General features: G+C 45.7%; 1 protein-coding gene across 5 annotated transcripts in view; it reads left to right on the top strand.

Moving 5' to 3' along the window:
• The window catches only part of EDA (ectodysplasin A), a 406119-nt gene extending 385088 nt beyond the window's left edge, over nucleotides 1–21031 (top strand). The window contains exons 3-8 of one of the 5 annotated variants that reach the window (XM_007470135.1): nucleotides 7516–7539; nucleotides 13183–13362; nucleotides 14822–14856; nucleotides 15766–15817; nucleotides 18702–18832; nucleotides 20607–21031. In XM_007470135.1, coding sequence (XP_007470197.1) covers nucleotides 7516–7539; nucleotides 13183–13362; nucleotides 14822–14856; nucleotides 15766–15817; nucleotides 18702–18832; nucleotides 20607–20858 — 674 coding nt within the window. In that variant the 3' untranslated portion in view covers nucleotides 20859–21031. The remainder of the gene's footprint in view (nucleotides 1–7515; nucleotides 7540–13182; nucleotides 13363–14821; nucleotides 14857–15765; nucleotides 15818–18701; nucleotides 18833–20606) is intronic. The other 4 variants (XM_007470138.1, XM_007470136.1, XM_007470137.1 and 1 more) reach the window with 4 other exon arrangements.
• Nucleotides 21032–21400: the final 369 nt, after the last annotated feature.

Here is a 21400-nt window from a genome sequence, read left to right as displayed (position 1 = left end):
GTTGTTCAATTATACCAACACTATTTATTGAAGAGACTATCCTTTTCCCATTGCATATTCTTGGCTCCATTGTCATAAATTAATTGACCACATATGTGTGGGTTTATTTCTAGGCTCTCTATTCTGTTCCATTGAGCTATGTGTCCATTGTTATGCAATACCATACTGTTTTAATTACTATAATTTTGCAATATAGTTTGAAATCAGGGAGTATGATGCCTCCAGCTTTTTTCTTCTTTCTCAACATTGCTTTGGCTATTTGGAGTCTTTTATGGTTCCATACAAATTTTGAGGTTGCTTGTCCTATTTCTGTGGAAAAAATGCCATTGAAATTGTGATAAGGATTGCACTGAATCTTATATTTCTTTGGGCAGTATGGACATTTTAACAATATTAATTCTTCCAATCCATGAGCATGGAATATCTTTCCATTTATTTGTGTCTTCATTTTCTTTCATTAGTGTCTTTTAGTTTTCAATATACAGGTCTTTCACCTCCTTGGGTTTGTTTGTTTATTTTTGCAGTATGCGGGCTTCTCACTGTTGCGGCCTCTCCCATTGTGGAGCACAGGCTCCAGACGCACAAGCCCAGCGGCCATGGCTCACGGGCCCAGCCACTCCGCAGCACGTGGGATCCTCCCGGGCCAGGGCACAAACCCGCGTCCCCTGCATCGGCAGGCAGACTCTCAACCACTGCGCCACCAGGGAAGCCCTCCTTGGGTTTTTTTAAATGAAAAAATACTTTATTGCTGAAAAATGCTAACCATTTGAGCCTTCTGAGTGAGTCACCACCTCCTTGTTTTAAATTATTTTTAGGTATTTTATTCTTTTTAGTGCAATTTTAAATGGAATTGTTTTCTAAATTTCTCTTTCTGATAGTTCATTATTAGTGTATAGAAACAGAAGTGGTTTTTGTGTATTGATTTTTGTATCCCGCAACTTTATTAGCTCTAACAGTTTTTTGATGGAGTCTTCAGGGTTTTCTATATATAATATCATATCATGTACAAATAGTGATAGTGCTGCTTCTTCCTTTCCAATTTGGATGCCTTTTATTTATTTATTTATTTATTTTGCCTAATTACTGTGGCTAGGACTTCCAATACTGTGTTGAATAAAAGTAGCAAGAGTGGGCATCCTTGTCTTTTTCCTGATTTTAGAGGAAAAGCTTCCAGCTTTTCACCATTGAGTATGAAGTTAGCTGTGGACTTGTCACCTAACTTGTCAGCTAATATGGCCTTTATTAAGTTGAGGTAACACACTTTCTGAGAGTTTTATCATAAATGGATGTTGAATTTTGTCAAATTTCTTTTCTTCATCTATTGAGATGATCATATGGTTTTTATAGCTCATTTTGGTAATGTGGCATATCACATTGACTGACTTGCAAATGTTGAATCATCCTTGCATTCCTGGAATAATTCTCACTTGATCATAGTGTGTATGATCTTTTTAATGTATTGTTGACTGGTTTCCTATTATTTTGTTGAGGACTTTTGCATCTATGTTCATAAGGAATATTGTCCTGTATTTTTTTTTTCTTATGGCATCCTCATGTGACTTGGATATCAGGGTAATGCTTGCCTCGTAAAATGAGTTTGGGAGAGTTCCTTCCTCTTCAAATTTTTGGAAGAGTTTGAGAAGGATAGCTATTAATTCAATTATCTTTGAATGTTTGGTAGAATTCACCCATTAAGCCTTCTGTTCCTGGACTTCTGTTTGTTGGGAGGTTTTGATTACTGATTTAATTTCCTTCAGTAATCGGTCTGTTCAGATTTTCTATTTTATCATTATTCAGTCTTAATACATTGTATGTTTCTAGGAATTCATTCATTTCTTCTAGGTTGTCCAAATTGTTGGCACGTACTTGTAGTCTCTTAAGATCCTTTGTGTTTCTGAGGTCTCAGCTGTAATATCTCCTCTTTCATTTCTGAGTCTGGTTCTGATGCTTGGTTTATCTCTCCAGACTGTATTTCTAGCCTTTTAATATGCCTTGTAATTTTTGACTGAAAACTAGACATGATATACTGGGTAAAAGTAACTGAGGTAGGTAGGCCAGTAATGTAAGGTTTTATGCTCATCTGACTAAGAGTTAGGCTGTGTTTACTGTTTGCTGTAACTGTGGTGTCAGAGGCTAAAATTGTCTCCATAGTTCTTGTCTTAGTCTCTTCATGTGGTCTTTGGATGTCCCTGGAAACTTGTTAAGTAGGGTCTGAGACTTGCAGTGTTTTTGTTTGTTTGTTTTTGTTTGTTTAACATCTTTAATGGAGTATAATTGCTTTATAATGGTGTGTTTGTTTCTGCTTTATAACAAAGTGAATCAGCTATATATATACATATGTCCCCATATCTCCTCCCTCTTGCGTCTCCCTCCCATCCTCTCTATCCCACCCCTCTAGGTGGTCACAAAGCACCGAGCTGTTCTCCCTGTGCTATGCGGCTGCTTCCCACTAGCTATCTGTTTTACATTTGGTAGTGTATGTATGTCCATGCCACTCTCTCACTTCATCCCAACTTACCCTTACCCCTCCCCGTGTCCTCAGGTCCATTCTCTACATTTGTGTCTTTATTCCAGTCCTGCCCCTAGGTTCTTCAGAACCTTTTTTTGGATTCCATATATATGTGTTAGCATACGGTATTTGTTTTTCTCTTTCTGACTTACTTCACTCTGTATGACAGACTCTAGGTCCATGCACCTCACTACAAATAACTCAATTTAGTTTCTTTTTATGGCTGAGTAATATTCCATTGTATATATGTGCCACCTCTTCTTTATCCATTCATCTGTTGATGGACACTTAGGTTGCTTTCATGTCCTGGCTATTGTAAATAAAGCTCTGGCAGTGTTTTTAGCTGTAATCCCCTGTTATACAGGAGTGCTGTTAATGTGGTGACAAAGTGTGGGTAGAATGGAAGCATTCATGAGTCTTATGATTAGTGTGCCTGAGTTGGGTATTTCCTATCCCCCAGGTCAGTTCAGCTCTGGTAAAACTCCAGTCAGTTAGGCTCTGATAAAAGTTTTCCTTGAGGGCAGGCCTTGTTAAAGAGAATAGAGAGGTCTGGATATATTTCAAAATGGCTGCTTTTCCTCTCCCCTTGCTAGAAGGACAAGAGAATTTTTCTCCCATCTTCACTGTGAGAACCTCGTAGCGCTCTTGAAGGTAAAATGCATGAAAGTGTGGAGAACCCCCTAAGGCTGGGCCCACTGGGGATTTTTAGCTCTTGAGCTAGTCCACACTGAGCGTCTAGCAATTTGTCAATTACAGTTTTTAAAGTCTTCTTACTGATACTGGCTTCAGCTGCAGGCTTCTTCACCCAGTCTGCTATGAGTCTCCATATCCACCGGTCTGTCTCTCCATCTTACAGAACAGCAGTTTGCCTTGTGACCTCAATTCTCTGATGGATCTAAGAAGTGATTTTAAGTTTGCTCAGCTTTTTTCTTATTGTGAGTATGGGTGTGATGACTTTCAAGCACTTGACACGTGAAGCCAGAAACTGGAAGTATATACATTTATTTTTTAATTTTCAAAACACATCTAGAAAAACATGAATCTTTCTGAAGTTTCAGCTTACCTGAAAATATTTACAGGCTGTGTGGCTTTGTGCAATTTAATTCACCTCTTCATCTATAAAATAAGCATAATAATAACTACCTTGCTAGATTGTTGTAAGACCTAAATGAGATATGTAAAGCATCTAGCACAGTGCATGGCTCATATATATTCAATAAATGTTAGCTTTAGTTATGGTGTCATTTATCTTCATCAGAACCCTAGGCTTGAATAGAGACAAAGTGTACAAAGTATTCCCTAATTTAGAAGATGAAGAATCAGAAGAAAATGGCCCACTTGCCTTATTGTCAGTTTGTGATTAAGCCAGGACCAGACTCAGGCTAGGACTGCTGCTGGCTTCCATGGCCCTGATGCTATTACAAGACCCCTTTTCTTAATATCAGATAGCAAACAGCCCGGCCACATTGATCAAAACCTGTCAGATCTCAGATTTACTACTATAAAAGCAGTCCCAAGGACTGCACAGCTGTTTGTCCCACTCTGATGTATTTGTGGGGTTTGCCTGCAGAAAGCATGATGGTTACAAATAGAGGGTATTAGAATGATAGAAAAAGGTAGCCTGTTACCACGGAAACAGACATGTGACAGTGGTAGTGCTCTGAGTAGGTATGAAAAAGGTTCTGAAGCATATAGAGAAAATAAATCAATATATCTAAAATGTTATAGAACTCAGCAGAGGTTACTGCTTTTGCTCTGGTCAAGATGCTCATATCTAATATGGGATAGTTCTAGCTCCCTGGTATTTTCTCTCTAGAAGACGGGAAACCACAATGGCCTCAAACAAAAGAAATGAGAATGGCAGATATAGAACCAGGGCTTAGAGGACCATGTTGAAACTCATAAGAATTATTTACTGGCCATGGTGGTTTTCCATCTTCTAGAGAGAAAATGCCAGGGAGCTAGAACTCCTATACTGCTGAGATGATGTACTCACTAGCACCTATGGGAAGTGCGATACAATTTAAGGATAATCTTGCCCATATTTTTTCATCCTCATTTTTTTCTGAGGGATATGCCAAATGTCCACTGAATAGATGGAAGCTCCCTGGGAGCCCTTCTGTGACACAAGAAGAAGTGGAAGATAGGGCTTTGAGCCCCTGTTATTCTCAGCACTCTTCATGGCATGGCCATTTTGGAAAATAAAGATAAAAATTTTAGTTAGCTCCTTGCCTCCCGCTGTATACCACATCTATACCAGATTAATTAAAGATTTAAATATGAAAAATGAAATCATGAAAGAACTAGAAAAAAATATAAAGAGCTACCTATATAATGCTGTTGTATCCAAATTTAAAATGATAATGTAGAAATGTAGCTATTGACATAGAAGAAAGTTATCAAACAACATTTTCATTTGATCACATTTTGTAAAAATACATATTTATATGCATAGGAAATTTCTAGATATGCAGAAAATGTTAATAGTGGTTATTTGTGAGTAGTTTTTTTAAGCTATTTTTTTCCTTTTTGCTCCCCTTTTCTATGTATGTAGGCGTGCATGCATTTAAGTATGTATAATGAGTAGGTATTTCTGGTATAAAAATAATAAAAGTTAACAAAAATTTTTTAACATCTTTATTGGAGTATAATTGCTTTACAGTGGTGTGTTAGTTTCTGCTGTATAACAGAGTAAGTCAGCTATACGTATACATATATCCCCATATCCCCACCCTCTGCATCTCCCTCCCACCCTCCCTAACCCACCCCTCTAGGTGGTCACAAAGCACCGAGCTGATCTCCCTGTGCTCTGCTGCTTCCCACTAGCTATCTATTTTACATTTGATAGTGTATATATGTCCATGCCACTCTCTCACTTCATCCCAGCTTACCCTTTCCCCTCCCCGTGTCCTCAAGTCCATTATCTACGTTTGCATCTTTATTCCTGTCCTGCCCCTAGGTTCATCAGAACCATTTTTTGTTTAGACTCCATATATATGTGTTAGCATATGGTATTTGTTTTCCTCTTTCTGACTTACTTCACTCTGTATGACAGACTCTAGGTCCATCCCTCTCATAAAAGTTAACGAAAAAATTTTAACTTCCCTTTCCCTCTTTTCCCTTGTAGATATCGGTCAAACTTCCCTTGTAGATATAGGTCAGACTTCCTCCAGGAATTTATTTTTCCTCAGCTAGCCAGTATAATTCCTTAAGTCTCCCCCCTTTAGTACTTTCCTATTCAACTGTAAGTTCTCTGAGGATACAGTTGTGATTCATTATTTACTGTGCCTTCCCTAGGTGTGCTCAATAAGGACTAGGTGCATGGTGATCGTCTGATTTCCTCAAAGCCTGCTTTGAAGTCTGATGTAATAGTACTTACCCTTTAACCATTTGAAATGGTCAGCAACTTGGCCAGGGCTAACGCAATCTGTCTGTGAGGCCAGTGGCTGCAATGGCTGTCATCTCACTGCTTTCCCAGGCTGAGGTGGCTGACTGGTTGGCTGGTAGCTGGTTGATAGGGTTATAGGCCTTTTTGTGTAAATCCTTCCCCAGACAGCTTTCTGGTTCCAGGAGGTGGCCCTTCTCAGGCTGTCTCTTAGTCAGTAGTATCTGTGTAGCTGTGCTTCCTTGCCAGAACCTCTGTGTACATTCTCAGGAGCTCTCAATGTTGTTAAAAACATACAAGATAGGCAGTAAAGAAAGAAGACCAAGAACTGGGAGGAGAGAGAAAGAGAGAAAAAAATGAGGATAAAAGAGTGGAGGATCATGACCTTACGTGCAGCAGGTTGCTTAACCCAACTGTAAACATCCCCTGCGCATAATAATACCTACTGTGGCACGTGAAATTACTTTGCCAGGGAAGTCTACACAGACATTGGTTTTCGAGGGACCTGTGCAAGCTCTGATGGCCACGCTGGCAGCCCTCCAAGTTAGAGATTTTACTGACTTCTGATTGAAGTCTGCTCAGACAGAATCTTTGATAGAGCCTGCTCTTATAGGTAAAGACCATTCCAAGCTTGTTGCAAGAATAAAATGAGATGATAGATGGAAATAGATTTTTTAGTCTATAAAACAGTATACAAATGCTGGTCTTTTTGTGAGCTCCTGAGGACACTGACAGGGGTTTAATGTTGTCCAGTAGGGTCTTCATGGGAGTTTGGAACAGATTTTTAAATATGTGCACCTAAAGAAAATCAAATCCACCTACAGAATGAAGTGAATTGAGTCCCCAGTAGGGAAAAACATGCCTGCATGTCTGGGAGACACCTAAATTGTGTATGTCTGAAGAGTGATTGTTACCTAACTATATAAGAAAAGCCTTGGGCTTTCTGAGTGCCCTCAATTGATTAGAAATGTTTTCTTTAGAAGTAATTCCCCAGAAAATGCTTGTGATTTCATTGTCGATGAAACTGTTGACACTTCTTTTAAAGTGTCTGTTAACTTATGTTAAATTACAGTGGGAGTGCATGTGGCCCCCAGATGAATGTATTATGGTCGCACCGTTTTAACAACTAACGATTTGAATAACGATAAGGAAGTGACTAAAAAGTAAACTGCTGCTGCTCTGCTCCTTCCATGAAAATGACCCTTTTCTCCTTCCAGCTTCAGCACGTGAGACTTCACATCACTTCCTGACCTGAATGCGTGACTCTTCAATCTCAGGACTTGCATAATTAATGGAATGCCGTCCTAAGGTTGTTGAGTTCTGCATTTCTGGGCATTTCATCTTTATGGCGAAGTACCCATTCCCTCACTCCAAAGACTAATAAGCCTGAAAGATTTTTCTTCCGAGGGAAGAATCTTCCTTGTAACTTTATTGTTACAGCAGTCAGAGATAGATTGGGGAGGTTTGATAGTTGGGCAATACCTTGCCAATAACCTGACCCTTGGCATGGGGCTCCCTCAAATTTGCAGTGTCTTGGGGATTCCTCCTGTGACTGTCTTGAAGAATAAACACTTTATGTTAATTTCCAGTGACTTAGTTTTCCATTTTCTCTTTTTAACAGGTCCAGTTAAAAACAAGAAAAAGGGTAAGTCAAGCTCCTGATTTTGTAAAATTGCTGTCATGTCTTTTCTAAAATTAGAAGAAAAAATCAAGGGAGAAGGATTTTTATATTCGTTCAACGCTGGTTGTCCATTATTTTACTCAATCACGTGTGATCTTCTTGAGTATTGTAGCTTCCAAGGAATAAGAAATATATATCATTTTTCAGTGATGATCCATGAAAGATAGAATTGCTTCCTAGCAACATGTGAAAGTTGTTTTTGCTTTTCTTTCTTATTCCCTCTTCCATACAATTCATTTTACATCTCTTTCCTTCATTCTTCCTTTCTCTTTCCCCTGCCCTTCTCCTTTCTCCTTTTTTTCCCCTCCTTTATCAAATCAGTGGCCAGGTACGAATGAAGTCCTGAGACTGCTTGTAGGGACTAGGTATACTACCTCTTGAGAGATGTCAGTACCCTATTTTTTGGCCTAAAAGCTATCCCTGTCCTATTTCTCAGAGAGTCAGGGAAGGTATTTCTTGCTCTGGGGTTTCAATATCATTTTCTCTGTGATGGAAAACCTCAGCTGTAGTAGTACCCTGATCATTTAGTCTTTTCCAAGAATCTCCTAGTTGAGTGGATCCATTGTGCCGTTGTTGGGTCTGTAAGTCTCCAGTGTACTTGCAATGGGAATGGCCCACGAATTTGTACAAGTGCTTGCCTGCCTGAAGAGGAGAAACCAAAGACAGAACAGGTTCCAAAAGACAGGACCAGGCAATGTGGTCCACTCCTTAGGACTAAAAGAACCAACCACGAAACGAGTTTTAAGTACCTATTTTTTTCTGTGTTCTGACCTGGGAGGAAAATAGAGTGAAATTCATGAGTTTTCATTAAAATGCTCTAAGCAAAATGATTCTGTCTGTTAACATTTCCAGAGCTTTACAGAGTAGATTATCAATCCCAGACTAGGCCCGAAAGACAGGCTTCAGCTGCCTCCTGCCACTTCTCTGAGTACTAGGGTACTCTGGTGGCTTGAGATGCCATGGCCCACATGGGAAACCTGTGTCCCTGTTGTAAAGAAGCTGAAGAATGGCCTGGCCCCTAAGGACCTGAGCTGAGCAAAACTGGAAAATAGCCAGAGAACTGGAGTCAGTGAGGAAACCTTTCTTTGTGGAGCCTGGGCATTCACTAAGCTATTCTGTCTTTTAAGAAAGTCAATGTGACTTTTTTTTAATAAATTTATTTATTTATTTATTTTTGGCTGTGTTGGGTCTTTGTTGCTGCACACGGGCCTTCTCTAGTTGCAGCGAGTGGGGGCTACTCTTCGTTGCGGTGCACGGGTTTCTCATTGCAGTGGCTTCTCTTGTTGCGGAGCATGGGCTCTAGGCACGCGGGCTTCAGTAGTTGTGGCTTGCGGGATCTAGAGCGCAGGCTCAGTAGTTGTGGCGCACGGGGCTTAGTTGCTCCGCGGCATGTGGGAACTTCCCGGACCAGGGTTCGAATCCGTGTCCCCTGCATTGGCAGGCGGATTCTTAAACACTGTGCCACCAGGGAAGCCCAAATTTGACTTTCAAGTGTGTAGTTTTCCATTCTTATCACATCCCTTTAAGACAGAAATTTTAACAAACCTAGAAAGCTCCCCTGGCCCGGACAAGGACACCCTCTGCTCCTAGCACAAGCCCAGGGATGACTTCCTTACTTTCTTTCTTTTTTTAAAGAAATTTATTTATTTATTTATTTATTTATTTATTTATTTATTTATTCATTTATTTCTGGCTGCATTGGGTCTTCGTTGCTGCATTCAGGCTTTCTCTAATTGCAGCGAGCGGGGGCTATTCTTCGTTGAAGTGCGTGTACCTCTTATTACGGTGGCTTCTCTTGTTGCAGAGCATGGGCTCTAGGCATGCGGGCTTCAGTAGTTGTGACACGCAGGCTTCAGTAGTTGTGGCATGCGGGCTCAGTAGTTGTGGTGCACTGGCTTAGTTGCTCCGTGGCATGTGGGATCTTCCCGGACCAGGGATCTAACCTGTGTCCCTTGCATTGGCAGGTGGATTCTTAACCACTGCACCACCAGGGAAGTCCCCTTCCTTTCTTTCTTAATAGGTAGACTGGAGAGCACTTTCTAATGACAGCTACTAAGTTTTTTTTCCCCACTCACTCATTCACTAGACAGTGAATAAGCATCTTGTAATTGTCAGGAAGAGAGATACAGAGATGAAGAAAAATGGTTCCTGCCCTCCAAAATCTCCCGGTATAGTTGGAGTCACGGAAGTACACACAAATAATTGATGTACAGTATTTTTAAAAGTGCAATTATAGAAGCATGAGCTTCCCATGCTTAGTCCCACATCTCAGAGAAAACGTTATCTAACCTAGACTTTGAAGGATGAGGAAAAAAGAAGGGGAAGAATATTCCAGCAAAGAAAACTACATACTGAAATCTCTCAGAGGCATGAAAGAACATGTCATGTCTCAGGGAGCAGCAAGTAGGCTAGTGATTTACCCAAATATAGGGCATGTGTGTGGTGGGGAGCAGCACCCATGTGAACTGTCATCCAAGGGGTGAGCACCGAAAGAACACACTTGCTGGTGGTAATGGAAGGCAGCTTTCTAGGCAAGAAGCTCTGAAATTACAAAGTCAAGAGATCCCAATGCCTCTGGCAGTGACTTGGATCACTGCCCAGCACTGCTACCTTGTATGTGGGCCACTATTGGGAAGAGAATGCACATAGGCTTTAAACATTTGCCTTGGCTGAAAGTGATTTAGAAGCCATTTGATAGTGATTTCCTTGGACACAGTGAATAGACACATGCCTGAAGAGGTAATTGAGTTGTTCATTTAATTTCCATCCTTTAATGGAATTTTCCCCCTCCCATAACTTTCTCTCTCTCTCTCTCTCTCTCTCTCTCTCTCTCTCTCTCTCTCTCTCTCCCTCTCTCTCTCTCTCTCTCTCTCTCTCTCTCTCTCTCTCTCTCTCTCTCTCTCTCCCCGCCCCGTCCTCCATCTCTTGCTTTTAGTTCATTCTTTCAACAATTTGAGCTTCACTAAAAGAACGTGTGTATTCTTGCATCCAAGGCTACACAGGGTAACTTGATAAGTACAAAAGTCTCTGGGCTTTTGTATCGTGAGGTGCTCTGTTAAAGTAAGGAAATCCAGAGAAGGAATACAGTCCTCTAAAGTCATCTTCTTGGTCCAGGGGCCATTTTGTACATGCTCCTCTGTGGGCCAACTTTCTGTATGGATGCAAGGATGAGAAGCACAGTTACCTAAACCTGGTTGCAGAGGAGCAAAGAGGACCAGCTGCAGAACTAGAACCCAGCAGGAGCTTGTTCTCAGTTGCCTTCTAGCATTTTCATAAGTGAACATTCTCTGTTTACACTGCAACCATTATTCACTTTCACTGCAGGAGTTTCTGGCTCTAATTCTTCCAAAATTACATTAACAATCACAGGAGACTCACAGTCTTGACACTAAAGTTCACACTACCCACAGAAGGCCCTCTAGCTCAAAAATCACTGTTAGGCCTGGACATTCTGGGACAGAGGACAGCCTACTATGCACCATCCCCTGTGTCTGTGCCACTCAGAGAAGAGTGAGAGAGAAGCAGACTTTATAACCAGGCTAAGGAAGTTTCCTGACTGCCAGGGGTAAGTCAGTCCTCCTTATGGAACCTCAGTCTTGGGAGGAAACTTAGAGAAATCATTGAGGCCAAGCTCCTCGTCTTACCGATGGAGAAACTAAGGCTCAAGGGGAGGAAGGGATTTACCCAAAGTATACGTCCGCGGCAGAGCTGAGGCTTACAGCCTTATCTCCTGACTACAGATTCCTTGTTTTCTCCACTACACTAGCCGGAATTGAAACTTGGGCGCTGAATAAGCCTGACTTGGAAGCTGCCCAAATCTGAAGGGAGATGGCTTTCCTGTTCGGCATCTTAAAATTTGCTAGGTCTCAAAACTGGGCAGATTCAGTCTTCTGCTGCTAAGTGCAGGGAAAACGCTAAGACTCCTGTCTCTCCGTGAGAGAGAAGCTCTATGGACCTTCCTTACTTTCCTCCCTGGGGAAGGGGCCCCGCAATGACTCTGTTGTTTCATTGCAAATGCAGATGTGGTTAAGACATGGACAAGTGACCTCTTGAGTGGCATTGCCATGAGGATTGGGTTTCTTGAGCACGCGGCATTCTTCTTAAAAGAGGACCTGATACATCAGAACAGGATTCTCCTCCCTGAGAGCCCAGGGAGCCAGGAGGCAGAGTCAGGAAGGAGGTATTTAAATGAGACTTGACAGGGTTATATTTAAAAAGGAAGAAAGAATCACAGGTGAAGACACCATGATGGAGTCTGGGGAAAGGCTCCCATTCCTGAGACTTCCACAAGATGGTGAAAAAGCGGGGAAGGGAGGAAGCAGTCACCCACCTGCGACCACCTGCAGTGCTTGAATTGGACTGCATGGAGCAGAGGAGGTTAAACAGGAGGAACTGGAGGTTTTGGTTCAAAACCACAGTTATGACTCTGTTAACATAGCTGCATTCTGGCGGGGATGTGGGAAGGACTGGAATATGGAATAAGAAGGCTGAGACTGCTCTGAAAGGATAGCGAGGAGGAAACGGGGAGGATCTGGTGGCTTGATTAATAATACATTCAAGAATAGGGCCTCTGAGAAAAGACTTTGGGAAGCCAGATTATTTAGCCTATAAAAATAGAGGTTGATAGATGACTTAATGTCTTTGAGCACATGAGGGTTATTGTGTGCATGATGGTAGCTATTCTTCTCTATCTATACAAACAATAGAATAAGAGCTTAAACTGCCACAAGAGGAATTTCAGTTCAATATACAGAAGAACTTCCTAACAGTGAGGGGTTAATAAACATTGGAACATGTTACCAAGGGAGTTTGAAGAATTTCCTTTCCCAGAGATCTTTAAAAATAGGGTTTAGAGGGGTCAGCTGAGAAAGCAAAAGCCTGCCTGCTGCTTCCTCCTCAGCTCAGCTCTCTGCGCTCTCCACTGCCCCTTCTTTCCTTATGGTGCTCGAGCTCTCTCTCTCTCTCTCTCTCTCTCTCTGCCCCCCTTCCCTCCCTCACCCTCTCCTCCCCCACCTCTCATCTCCCAGACTCCTTCCAACCCCACATTCCCACCTCCATCCCAAGCCCAAGTCCCTGTACATCCCGACTCCTATAGGAAACCTTCCTGGAGCCGCTATTCTTCCTAAGGTCAGGCCTGGACAGTAAACGTGAAAGCCACACTCTTGAACAACAGCCCAGTTCTCAATTCTAAAAAGTGGCCCATAGGTCTAGCCACTTGGCAATTCTGATCCTTTGGACTTAGCCGAACTGTAACCTCCTTTTTGAAGCCTTCCCTGACCTCTCCAGCATTTTGTCCCTACCACTAAGGCAGCACTTCTACTATCGTGTGACTGTGTCTGTTTCCCCACTAGACTGAGCTCCTTGAGGGCCATTATGTCTTCAAACCCAACCTGTAAATGATTATTCATGAAACAGGGTAGGGAGTGTGTGTGTGTGTGTGTGTGTGTGTGTGTGTGTGTGTGTGTATCACGTACGATAAAAGTATCCACCTCTTTAAGAGCAGGAACTCCCAGAGGGCCGACTTTGTGTCATTAGAAGGCTGAGGAACTCCTGACAGTACATTCTCAGTCAGTAACTACAAATATAATACCTAATCTTGTCTTTCAGGAAAGAAGGCAGGACCTCCTGGGCCCAATGGCCCCCCAGGACCTCCAGGACCTCCAGGACCCCAAGGACCCCCAGGGATTCCAGGGATTCCTGGAATTCCAGGAACAACTGTTATGGGACCACCTGGCCCTCCAGGTCCTCCTGGTCCTCAAGGACCCCCTGGTCTCCAAGGACCTTCTGGTGAGTTCTTCCATCTCTCCACCCTCCTAGGCTCCTTAAAAGTTCTTTAATAGAGCAAGAGTGGGTGGTCCCAAGAGCAGTTTCAAATGGTGGTGTGCAGTAAGAAATGCAGGTCTCCTAGTTCAGTAGAGAGCTAGGAATTGAACAAGCCCTGCTCTAACTTCTTATTTATACCAGCTTGTCAAGAAAGAGACACCTGGTCTTGACCTGTCTCAAGCCTTCCATCATAAGCCCTCCCTGACTCTAGGCCTCCCTGTAAACTCATGAGCCAGAGATAGAGGCCCTAAGGGTTCACCGGAGTTCCCACAGGGGATGGATTTGGTCTGCTCTGATTCCCAGCATTCAGCTTCACATACTGATGTTTCATTAGAAATAGGCTATGAGGAGGAATGCTGGGGACTGGACAGAATGACAAGCCCTAGAGCAGTCTCATCCCTTGAACTCTGAAATGTCTTTCCCACAGAGGTAGACAAGTAGTCACTGACGGTCAAAGAGTTGGCAACTTATGAATCACTCAGGCTGTGGAAGAAGCAGACACAGGCGCCAAGACCAACTTGTTGAGGAACCAAGTGCTTTTTGCACTATATTCTTCCCCCCACCACACTGCCCATTTGAAGAGCATTTAATCTCTTTGCATCTTTCCCTTTGGGCCCAGAAGGGCATCCAAAAGATATAGATCCAGATCCAAACCTGCCTAATTGAAGTTGACAGGAGTCAAACTATCTGGGCTTGGGTCAGTTGTTATTTCCTTCTCCTGTTCCCCTCTTGTATCTTGGGGCTTTACAGAAATGGAGTCTTTACGGCTGATTTCTCTGGATCTTTACTGCCACAAGACTCAGATTCTTTGACTCATAGTTCAGACAGGGCTAATCAGCATCACCGTGGCCCCAAGAGATGCAGTTAGGGGTTTTTTTTTCATCCAATCTTTCCACAAATATTAATTGAGCACTTTCTATGTGCAAGAGATATATTGATAAGTGGTCCCTGTTCTCGTGGAATTTATGTCCTACAGGAGGAGAGAGACAATTAAAGGAGCAAGATATTTACAAATGGCAATGCGCTCTATGAAGAAAATTAATAGAAAGGGAGCAAAAGGTTAAAGAAGCAAGCACCGTCGTCTCGGGGTCACGTGGTGGCAGGAAAACACTCTCCTCTGTCTCCCTAGGTGCTCGGTGGCACTTCCCTTAGACCAGCGTTGGTGAGAGGCCAGTTTCCCTGCTGGTTGCTAGGCCCACTGAAGATGCAGGTCGGGAGCAAGTAAGAGAAGGAAGGGGTGTCCTCTCCTACCCCAGTGCCCTGCATCACACCCTGACTCTCCCTCCATTTCTGAGCCCTGGAAAATAGCACTCAGACAGGGCTTCACTACAGGGAGCAAAAGCTCAGTGCCACTGGCTGCCTAGGTGAGGAGTAAAGGAAGTAGAAAGAGCACGCCCTCTGACTGGCCTGTCCTATTTTGCAGGTGCTGCTGATAAAGCTGGAACTCGAGAAAACCAGGTTGGCTGGGAATTGCTCTCTTGCTGGAGAGGAGGGAAGACCACAGGCTAGAGCCACCCTTGAGTTTGCTCCCTATTAAATTTGCCGAGGCTTTATCTTGTGAGGAGACCCTGGAGGTTCGGAGGTTCTTCATTCGCAGCCTCCTCCATCTCTATGAATAGAAAAGCTTTGCCCCAGGGCCTGCCTTTAGCAAGGGAACTGAGTCTTGTCATGGCCATTTTTCCCCATTCCCCAGGAGACAGAGGGTCACCATAGCCAAACCCAATAGTCAGCTGCCAGTCAGGCCTATTCACCTGGACCTCCGCCTCCCCGGCCACCCCAGACACCTTGTCGGCCCTCAGACCACCTGACATCAGCAGCTTAGAAGTTTAAGAGTATGTCCTTGAAAATCAGCCAACCAGCTCTGGGTCAAGCCCAGCCTGGCCTGAAGGGCTCCTCCCTAGTCTCTGAGCTTCCTGATCCGTCTCTACTGGCAGGTTCCGCCGCCTCGCCTTGTCTCATCTCAGCCTCCCTCACTACAGCTGTTTGGTCACGGCGATCAATCTACACAGTTGCACGGTGCTTGATGGCTTGCAGGGCATTTTATATTCGTCACCTCAGTTGATCTTCATACATCCCTGTGAGAGAGGTCAGACAGAGATTCTCATGATCCCCATTTCACAGTTAGCGAAATGAGGCTCAGAGGCATTATATTTGGCTGAGGTCACACAGCTATGAAGTGGCAGAGCTACAAAATCATATTACCCTCTAGCAGAAATGTGGCCACTCGCATCCCAAGAAAGGGGAGAGGGATCAGAATTGGGATACAAATGAAGACTAGAAACCAGAGGTGGAATCCTGGCAACTGGTGGCTGAGCAAGCATCCATTTCTCACAGTGACTACTCTCTCTGTCTTTCTTATCCTCCCAGCCAGCCGTGGTGCATCTACAGGGCCAAGGGTCAGCAATCCAAGTCAAGAATGGTAAGAGTCAAAGTAGGCTCTCTCCCTAAGGAGAGTTACCCCCAGCCTTCAAATAGTCACCCAGCCTTGTTCCTCCCAGGCCCCTGAGGTACCCTTCACGTCAATTAGGGGCCATTCTCTGCTCCATTTTGCCCTCTGCTGGCTGTCCTGAGTAATTGCTTGCCCTAAGGTTACTACAAATTGCATTTAGAATCGCTGATGAGGAAGCTGAAAGGGACTTGAGACATTGTCTAAACCAGGGATTCTTGGGAGGTGGAGGCTGAATCAGCGTCACCCTTGGGGATATGTGTAGTTTTATCTCCATTTTCACAATACAAATTAGAGAAAGCAGAACGACATAAAATCGAATCTTCTTGTCTGATGGGTCTACACAGAAAATGGATGGAGGAGGCATTTCTCTCAGGGAAGTGGGGGGCATGTTAGACTCTCCAGGGAGTATGAGATGCTAGTGTCTATAAAAAAGGGGGATGGATTTCATGAGGTTAGATACCCTAATTTAGTGTAATCCCTGCATTTAAAAGGTGGGGAAACAGTGCCAGACAAATTGGACACCACCATACTAAATCTACTGCCTTATATCTGTATGGTACTTTAGAGTTTTCAACATACTTTGTCTTTGATTTGATTTGATCCTCACGACAGAGGTAGGCATTAGCTCCTTTTTACAGAGACAGAAACTGAAGCTCAGAGAGGTTGCTTAACTGGCCCAAGGTTTCCGTTAAGTGTAGGAGCGGGGATTCAAAACCACATCTGTCTGACTCTCTCCACTGCACTATGCCACTTCAGAGATGTGTGTGTATACTCCACTGAATGATTAGCTTCATTTTCTTCCTCAAAGAGACATGAACGTTCATTAAAGAACAGCGCTTTGAAATAATGTCCAGTCCCCAGGGTGCACAAAGCCTAAAATGCATGAACCCCCAGGAGCCTTGGGAAGCAGCAAGCCAGCCAAGATGGCAGACACTTACTGGGAGGGGCTGTGAGTACAGAAACAGTAAATGAAGGTTCAGAAACCTGCTGCATGGGGACAGCTTCTAAGAGCCCAGTCAGTCCTGAACTGGCTGTGCTCTGCTTCCTTAATGGTCGGGCTTAGCTACATCCTGGAGTGCCACCAGAATGCCTGACTCAGTCACCTCAGAAATATAAGTAGGAACAGAATGGCACCAAAACTTAAGCAGTCCTGCTGGGACCAAGTACCTTGGGCCCCAGGGCCCTGGATGGGCCATGATCACCATCTGTCCAGAGAAGGGTGAGACAGGCAGGAAATAGATTTGTTTGGGTGTCTCGTTGGGTGGCCTCAATGTTTATGCCAGAGGCTACTGATTTTGCTCCCACCACATAACAAGACTGGTTCCAACCCCTCTGGGCCAATCCCCAGTAGTAGTCTATGCTGATCTTTAGTTGCAACAGAAGCAAGAGTGAGAGCATCAGGGCTTCCCTGGTGGCTCAGTGGTTAAAAATCCGCCTGCCAATGCAGGGGACACGGGTTCGAGCCCTGGTCCGGGAAGATCCCACATGCTGTGGAGCAACTAAGCCCGTGCGCCACAACTGCTGAAGCCTGTGTGCCTAGAGCCTGTGCTCCGCAACAAGGGAAGCCACCGCAATGAGAAGCCCGCGCACCACAACACAAGAAAGAGTAGCCCCCGCTCGCCGCAACTAAAAACGGCTCGCGCGCAGCAACAAAGACCCAACACAGCCAAAGATAAATAAATTAAAATTTAAAATAAAGAGTGAAGGCATCAGGGGTAGGAAGATACCATGCAGAGCAGTCCTCCGTGAGGGGCAGAGCCAGGGCATCTCCTCCAAACTCCTATCCCATCTGCTTATCACCTTAAGGGAAGACGGGCACCTTTTCTAGAAGGCCAGTTTCCTTACACCTCAGAAAGGCAGACCTCCTGAGACTAGCCAAGGATGGACTTTCAAAACATATTTTCTTGAATTAAGAATGGATGGTTTTGAGGCGAGAAGGCTCCCTAGGCCTGGACTCCCTCCTCTTGAGGTGGGAAGGAACATCCCCCTTGCTGCAAGATGGAAAGGGAAGCTTTTCCTCCTCCCTCACATGCCAGCCCCCACCGTCCAGCCAAGGTGGAGTGACTGACCCTCCGCCCCATATGGGATATTACTGAGAGACGTGCTTTGCTGGGGTGCCTCAGTGCCCAGACACCCTCTCCATCCCTTTGGTTGGTTCCAGTGCTTCGTTGCAGTCTATCCCTCACTCTCATAAGGATCCCTCTCCCCTACAGGGCTTTATTACTGGTGGTCACTTGCTCGGGCTACCATGAAGTCTGACTCACACCTGATCCCTAAGGTTCTCCGGGTAGACAGTTCCTTGGGCTGAGTGGTTTCCTGAGGGCCCAGCAAGGCTTTCCAGAAAGGAGTGGGTGTGGAGGTGCTATAGAAAGGAACCTCTTAAGGACAAGGACAAAACCCATGAACCTATAAGACAGGAGAGGGATTCAGGAGCTATAGCTGGTGAGATGAAATGGAATAATAAGACCTAGCCTGCCCCTCAGTGTCTGGATTTTGCCTGTGCAGGCCCCAGAACAACAAAGAAAATAGGGCAGCGTGCCTGCCCTCTTCTTACCTCCCCCTCACCCAATTCCAGCTAGAAGGTGTTGCTTAAATATCCTTCCAGACAGAGGGGTCAGGAAAGGAGAGAGGAAGGAGGACAGGCAGACCCCAGCGGCCTGAGGCAGGCCTAGCTGCCACTTTACAAACAGACTGCTTTCTCTGCTTCCAGATGCTGTTCTTAAAGCTTGGCCTCCTGGGCTATCCAGGTTGTATTGGGATGGGGCTGGGGGTTGTGTACGGCCTGATATTTCTTGTATTTACTGCCCAGATAGTTCTGACATGTACTGAGTGACTGCCCTTCTCTCATACTGAGATCTTTCAGGTGGAGTGCTCAATGACTGGTCTCGCATCACCATGAACCCCAAGGTGTTTAAGCTACACCCCCGCAGTGGGGAGTTGGAGGTACTGGTGGACGGCACCTACTTCATCTATAGTCAGGTAGAAGTGAGTACGGTCTCAGGCCTAACTCTTCTTATATCCAGAATGCAGATCTCGTGCAGGCCACAGAGGGGCACTGTGGAGCCGGCCCAGCCCAGCCAATGGCTAACGTCCTGCTTTGCGGGGGTGGGGCGGGGAGGGCGCACTGGGAGGGAGTTGAAAAGAGGGAGGAAAGAGATGGGGTGCTGTCTGGTGTTTTTTCCTAGCCAGATATGATTGAAAAACTGAAAAGAGGCCCATCCCACGCCCTGCCATCTGATTCCCTCCTACAGAGCCCCAGGCCCTAGTTTCCCCACTGAGTTGTTTGGTTCTACTGCCAAACTTGAACTCTGCCTTAGTATATATTCTTTGCAAGTCAGTTCCAGGGCTGCTGAGGACCCCTTCCTCCCACACTACTGGCTTTATAATGAAAACTGAGAGTGCCCCTCCGGACCTTCTCTCCACCTCAAAAAGATTTCTGTCTTTCCTTCTTTCTCCCATTTGTTTCTCTACCTTTCTGCTTCTCTGTCATTCTTGCCTCCCCCCTGCTGTCGTTCTCCAAGCCCTTTTCTCCCTCTGTTTTTGTCCTTGTCCTGGCCCAGGGCCCACTCCCCAGGTCAACCAGTGCCCATCCACTTCCACCCCGGTTGTTTGTCTCCAATGGGGTGGCTCCTCAGAGCTAGCGGTGGGCAAGCCTTGAGGCCGGGGCTTCTGAGGGGCGGGCGGCAAGCGGGTGGATGGACAGAAAGACGCTGGAGCCGGTAGAAGGGTCTCCCAGGAGAGTGGCCAGAGAAGGTGGGTTCACGAGCATTTGCTGAGCCTACTGAGCATCTTGGCACAGCTTGGGTCCTGACCCAAGAAACTGTATGGCACCTGAATACACTGCAGCCTCCTGAACAGGCTGTGGTGGGAACAGCCTTCCATAAAGTGAGTTAGGGCAACAGATGAGTGTCCCAGTCCCCAGGGGTATGATCCCAATGTCCTAAGTGCCATTTGGTGGGGGTGGGGATCAAAGCTGGGGGTGGGGTGTGAAGGATAAGGGTCGTGAAGAAGAGAAAAATTAATTTTCTGGGCCTGGGATAGAACTGGGAGTGGCCTCAGGCCTTGTACCCCACGCAAACTGGGAAAATGCCCTGGACATCATGCCACTGAACACAGCTTAGCACTTCCTTCTGGCCACGAAGTTAGTTTTGCCCTTCCACATTCTTTATCTCATTTGTGACAGATAGTTCTCCATCCCTCTGCATCTGTTTCCTCAATCATCAGACGAGAGCGCCAAGGGGCATTGGGAGAATCAGTGAGAGAAATTCAGCCTCAGGGGAGCAGGGTGCAGAGAACTGAAGAACTCGCAGATTGGTCCTGTGCCCTCTCTGGGGAATCAGCAACTGCTAAGTTTATCTACAAATGGTCCCTGGGGCTGGAAATTGGAAATTGATTCACCTTCGTTTGTGTCTGTAGCACTGATCCAGCACCTAATGTGTGCCGAGAACTGTGCTGGAGGGCAGGGGGCAGGGAGGGGGCGCTGGGGGAGGTAAAGGGGTGAATGAGGCATGGTTCTGGCTCTTGCAGAGTCTCCCACCCGTGTGCTGTCGAAAGAGGTTTGCTTAACCCCCTGAGCCCAATGGAGGGGAGGCAGGACAGCGAATAAGCCTGTCGCCCCGCCCGTCCTGTTGGCCGACTAGCGTGCCTTCAAGAGGTGCAGTGGCAGCTCGCGTGAGCAGGTCGCGTCTGCCGGTCACCAGGGAGGGCCCACCCTCTCCTTCCGCTCGCCCCCAATCCCTTCTCGTTGCCTCTCCCCCAGGTATACTACATCAACTTCACTGACTTTGCCAGCTATGAGGTGGTGGTGGACGAGAAGCCCTTCCTGCAGTGCACCCGCAGCATCGAGACAGGCAAAACCAACTACAACACGTGTTACACGGCGGGCGTCTGCCTTCTCAAAGCGCGGCAGAAGATCGCCGTGAAGATGGTGCACGCCGACATCTCCATCAACATGAGCAAGCACACCACCTTCTTCGGGGCCATCAGGCTGGGCGAGGCCCCTGCATCCTAGATTCCCCCCCCCCCTCCCCAATCCCATTTTGCCCTGCCCGTGCTCCTACCCCAGGTTAGGGAGCCGGGACTTCCAGAACCTAAGTGCTGCTGTGGAGTGAGGTGTGTGGGTGTAGCAGCCACAGAGAAAAATGCCCCAGTGCTATTTATTCCCCGGTGACTCCAGGATGACAAGGTCTGCTTGACTTTCCAGAATGACCTTGAGTGAACAGGACATGAAGCAGAACCTTCCTCCTTGGCTCCGTGTTGACTGCTTCTGGCATGACTCTTCAACCTCGAGGTCCCGGGTGTCATTTTGTTGCACTAAAGTGAGGGGCTCAGGCAGCAGGCGAGAATTAGCAAAGGTGCAGCCCAGACTGTGGGGTGAGCCTCTGACCCCGAAGGGCGGGGCAGGAGGGGAGCATTGCAACCTAAAGAGAGGGGCAGGGAGGGAAAGGCAGGTGCTTGTGGCAGAGCCCAGGGGAGAAACCTGCCAGATGGTTTTCCCACTATCGCTGAGCCGCGTCCCGGCAGCTGGCAGGGCTTTGAGGACAGGAGGTTTGC

This window comes from Lipotes vexillifer, unplaced genomic scaffold (assembly GCF_000442215.2).
Source record: "Lipotes vexillifer unplaced genomic scaffold, Lipotes_vexillifer_v1.1 scaffold926, whole genome shotgun sequence".
NCBI lineage: Eukaryota > Metazoa > Chordata > Mammalia > Artiodactyla > Lipotidae > Lipotes > Lipotes vexillifer.
This window is presented reverse-complemented; position numbering and strand designations above follow the sequence as displayed.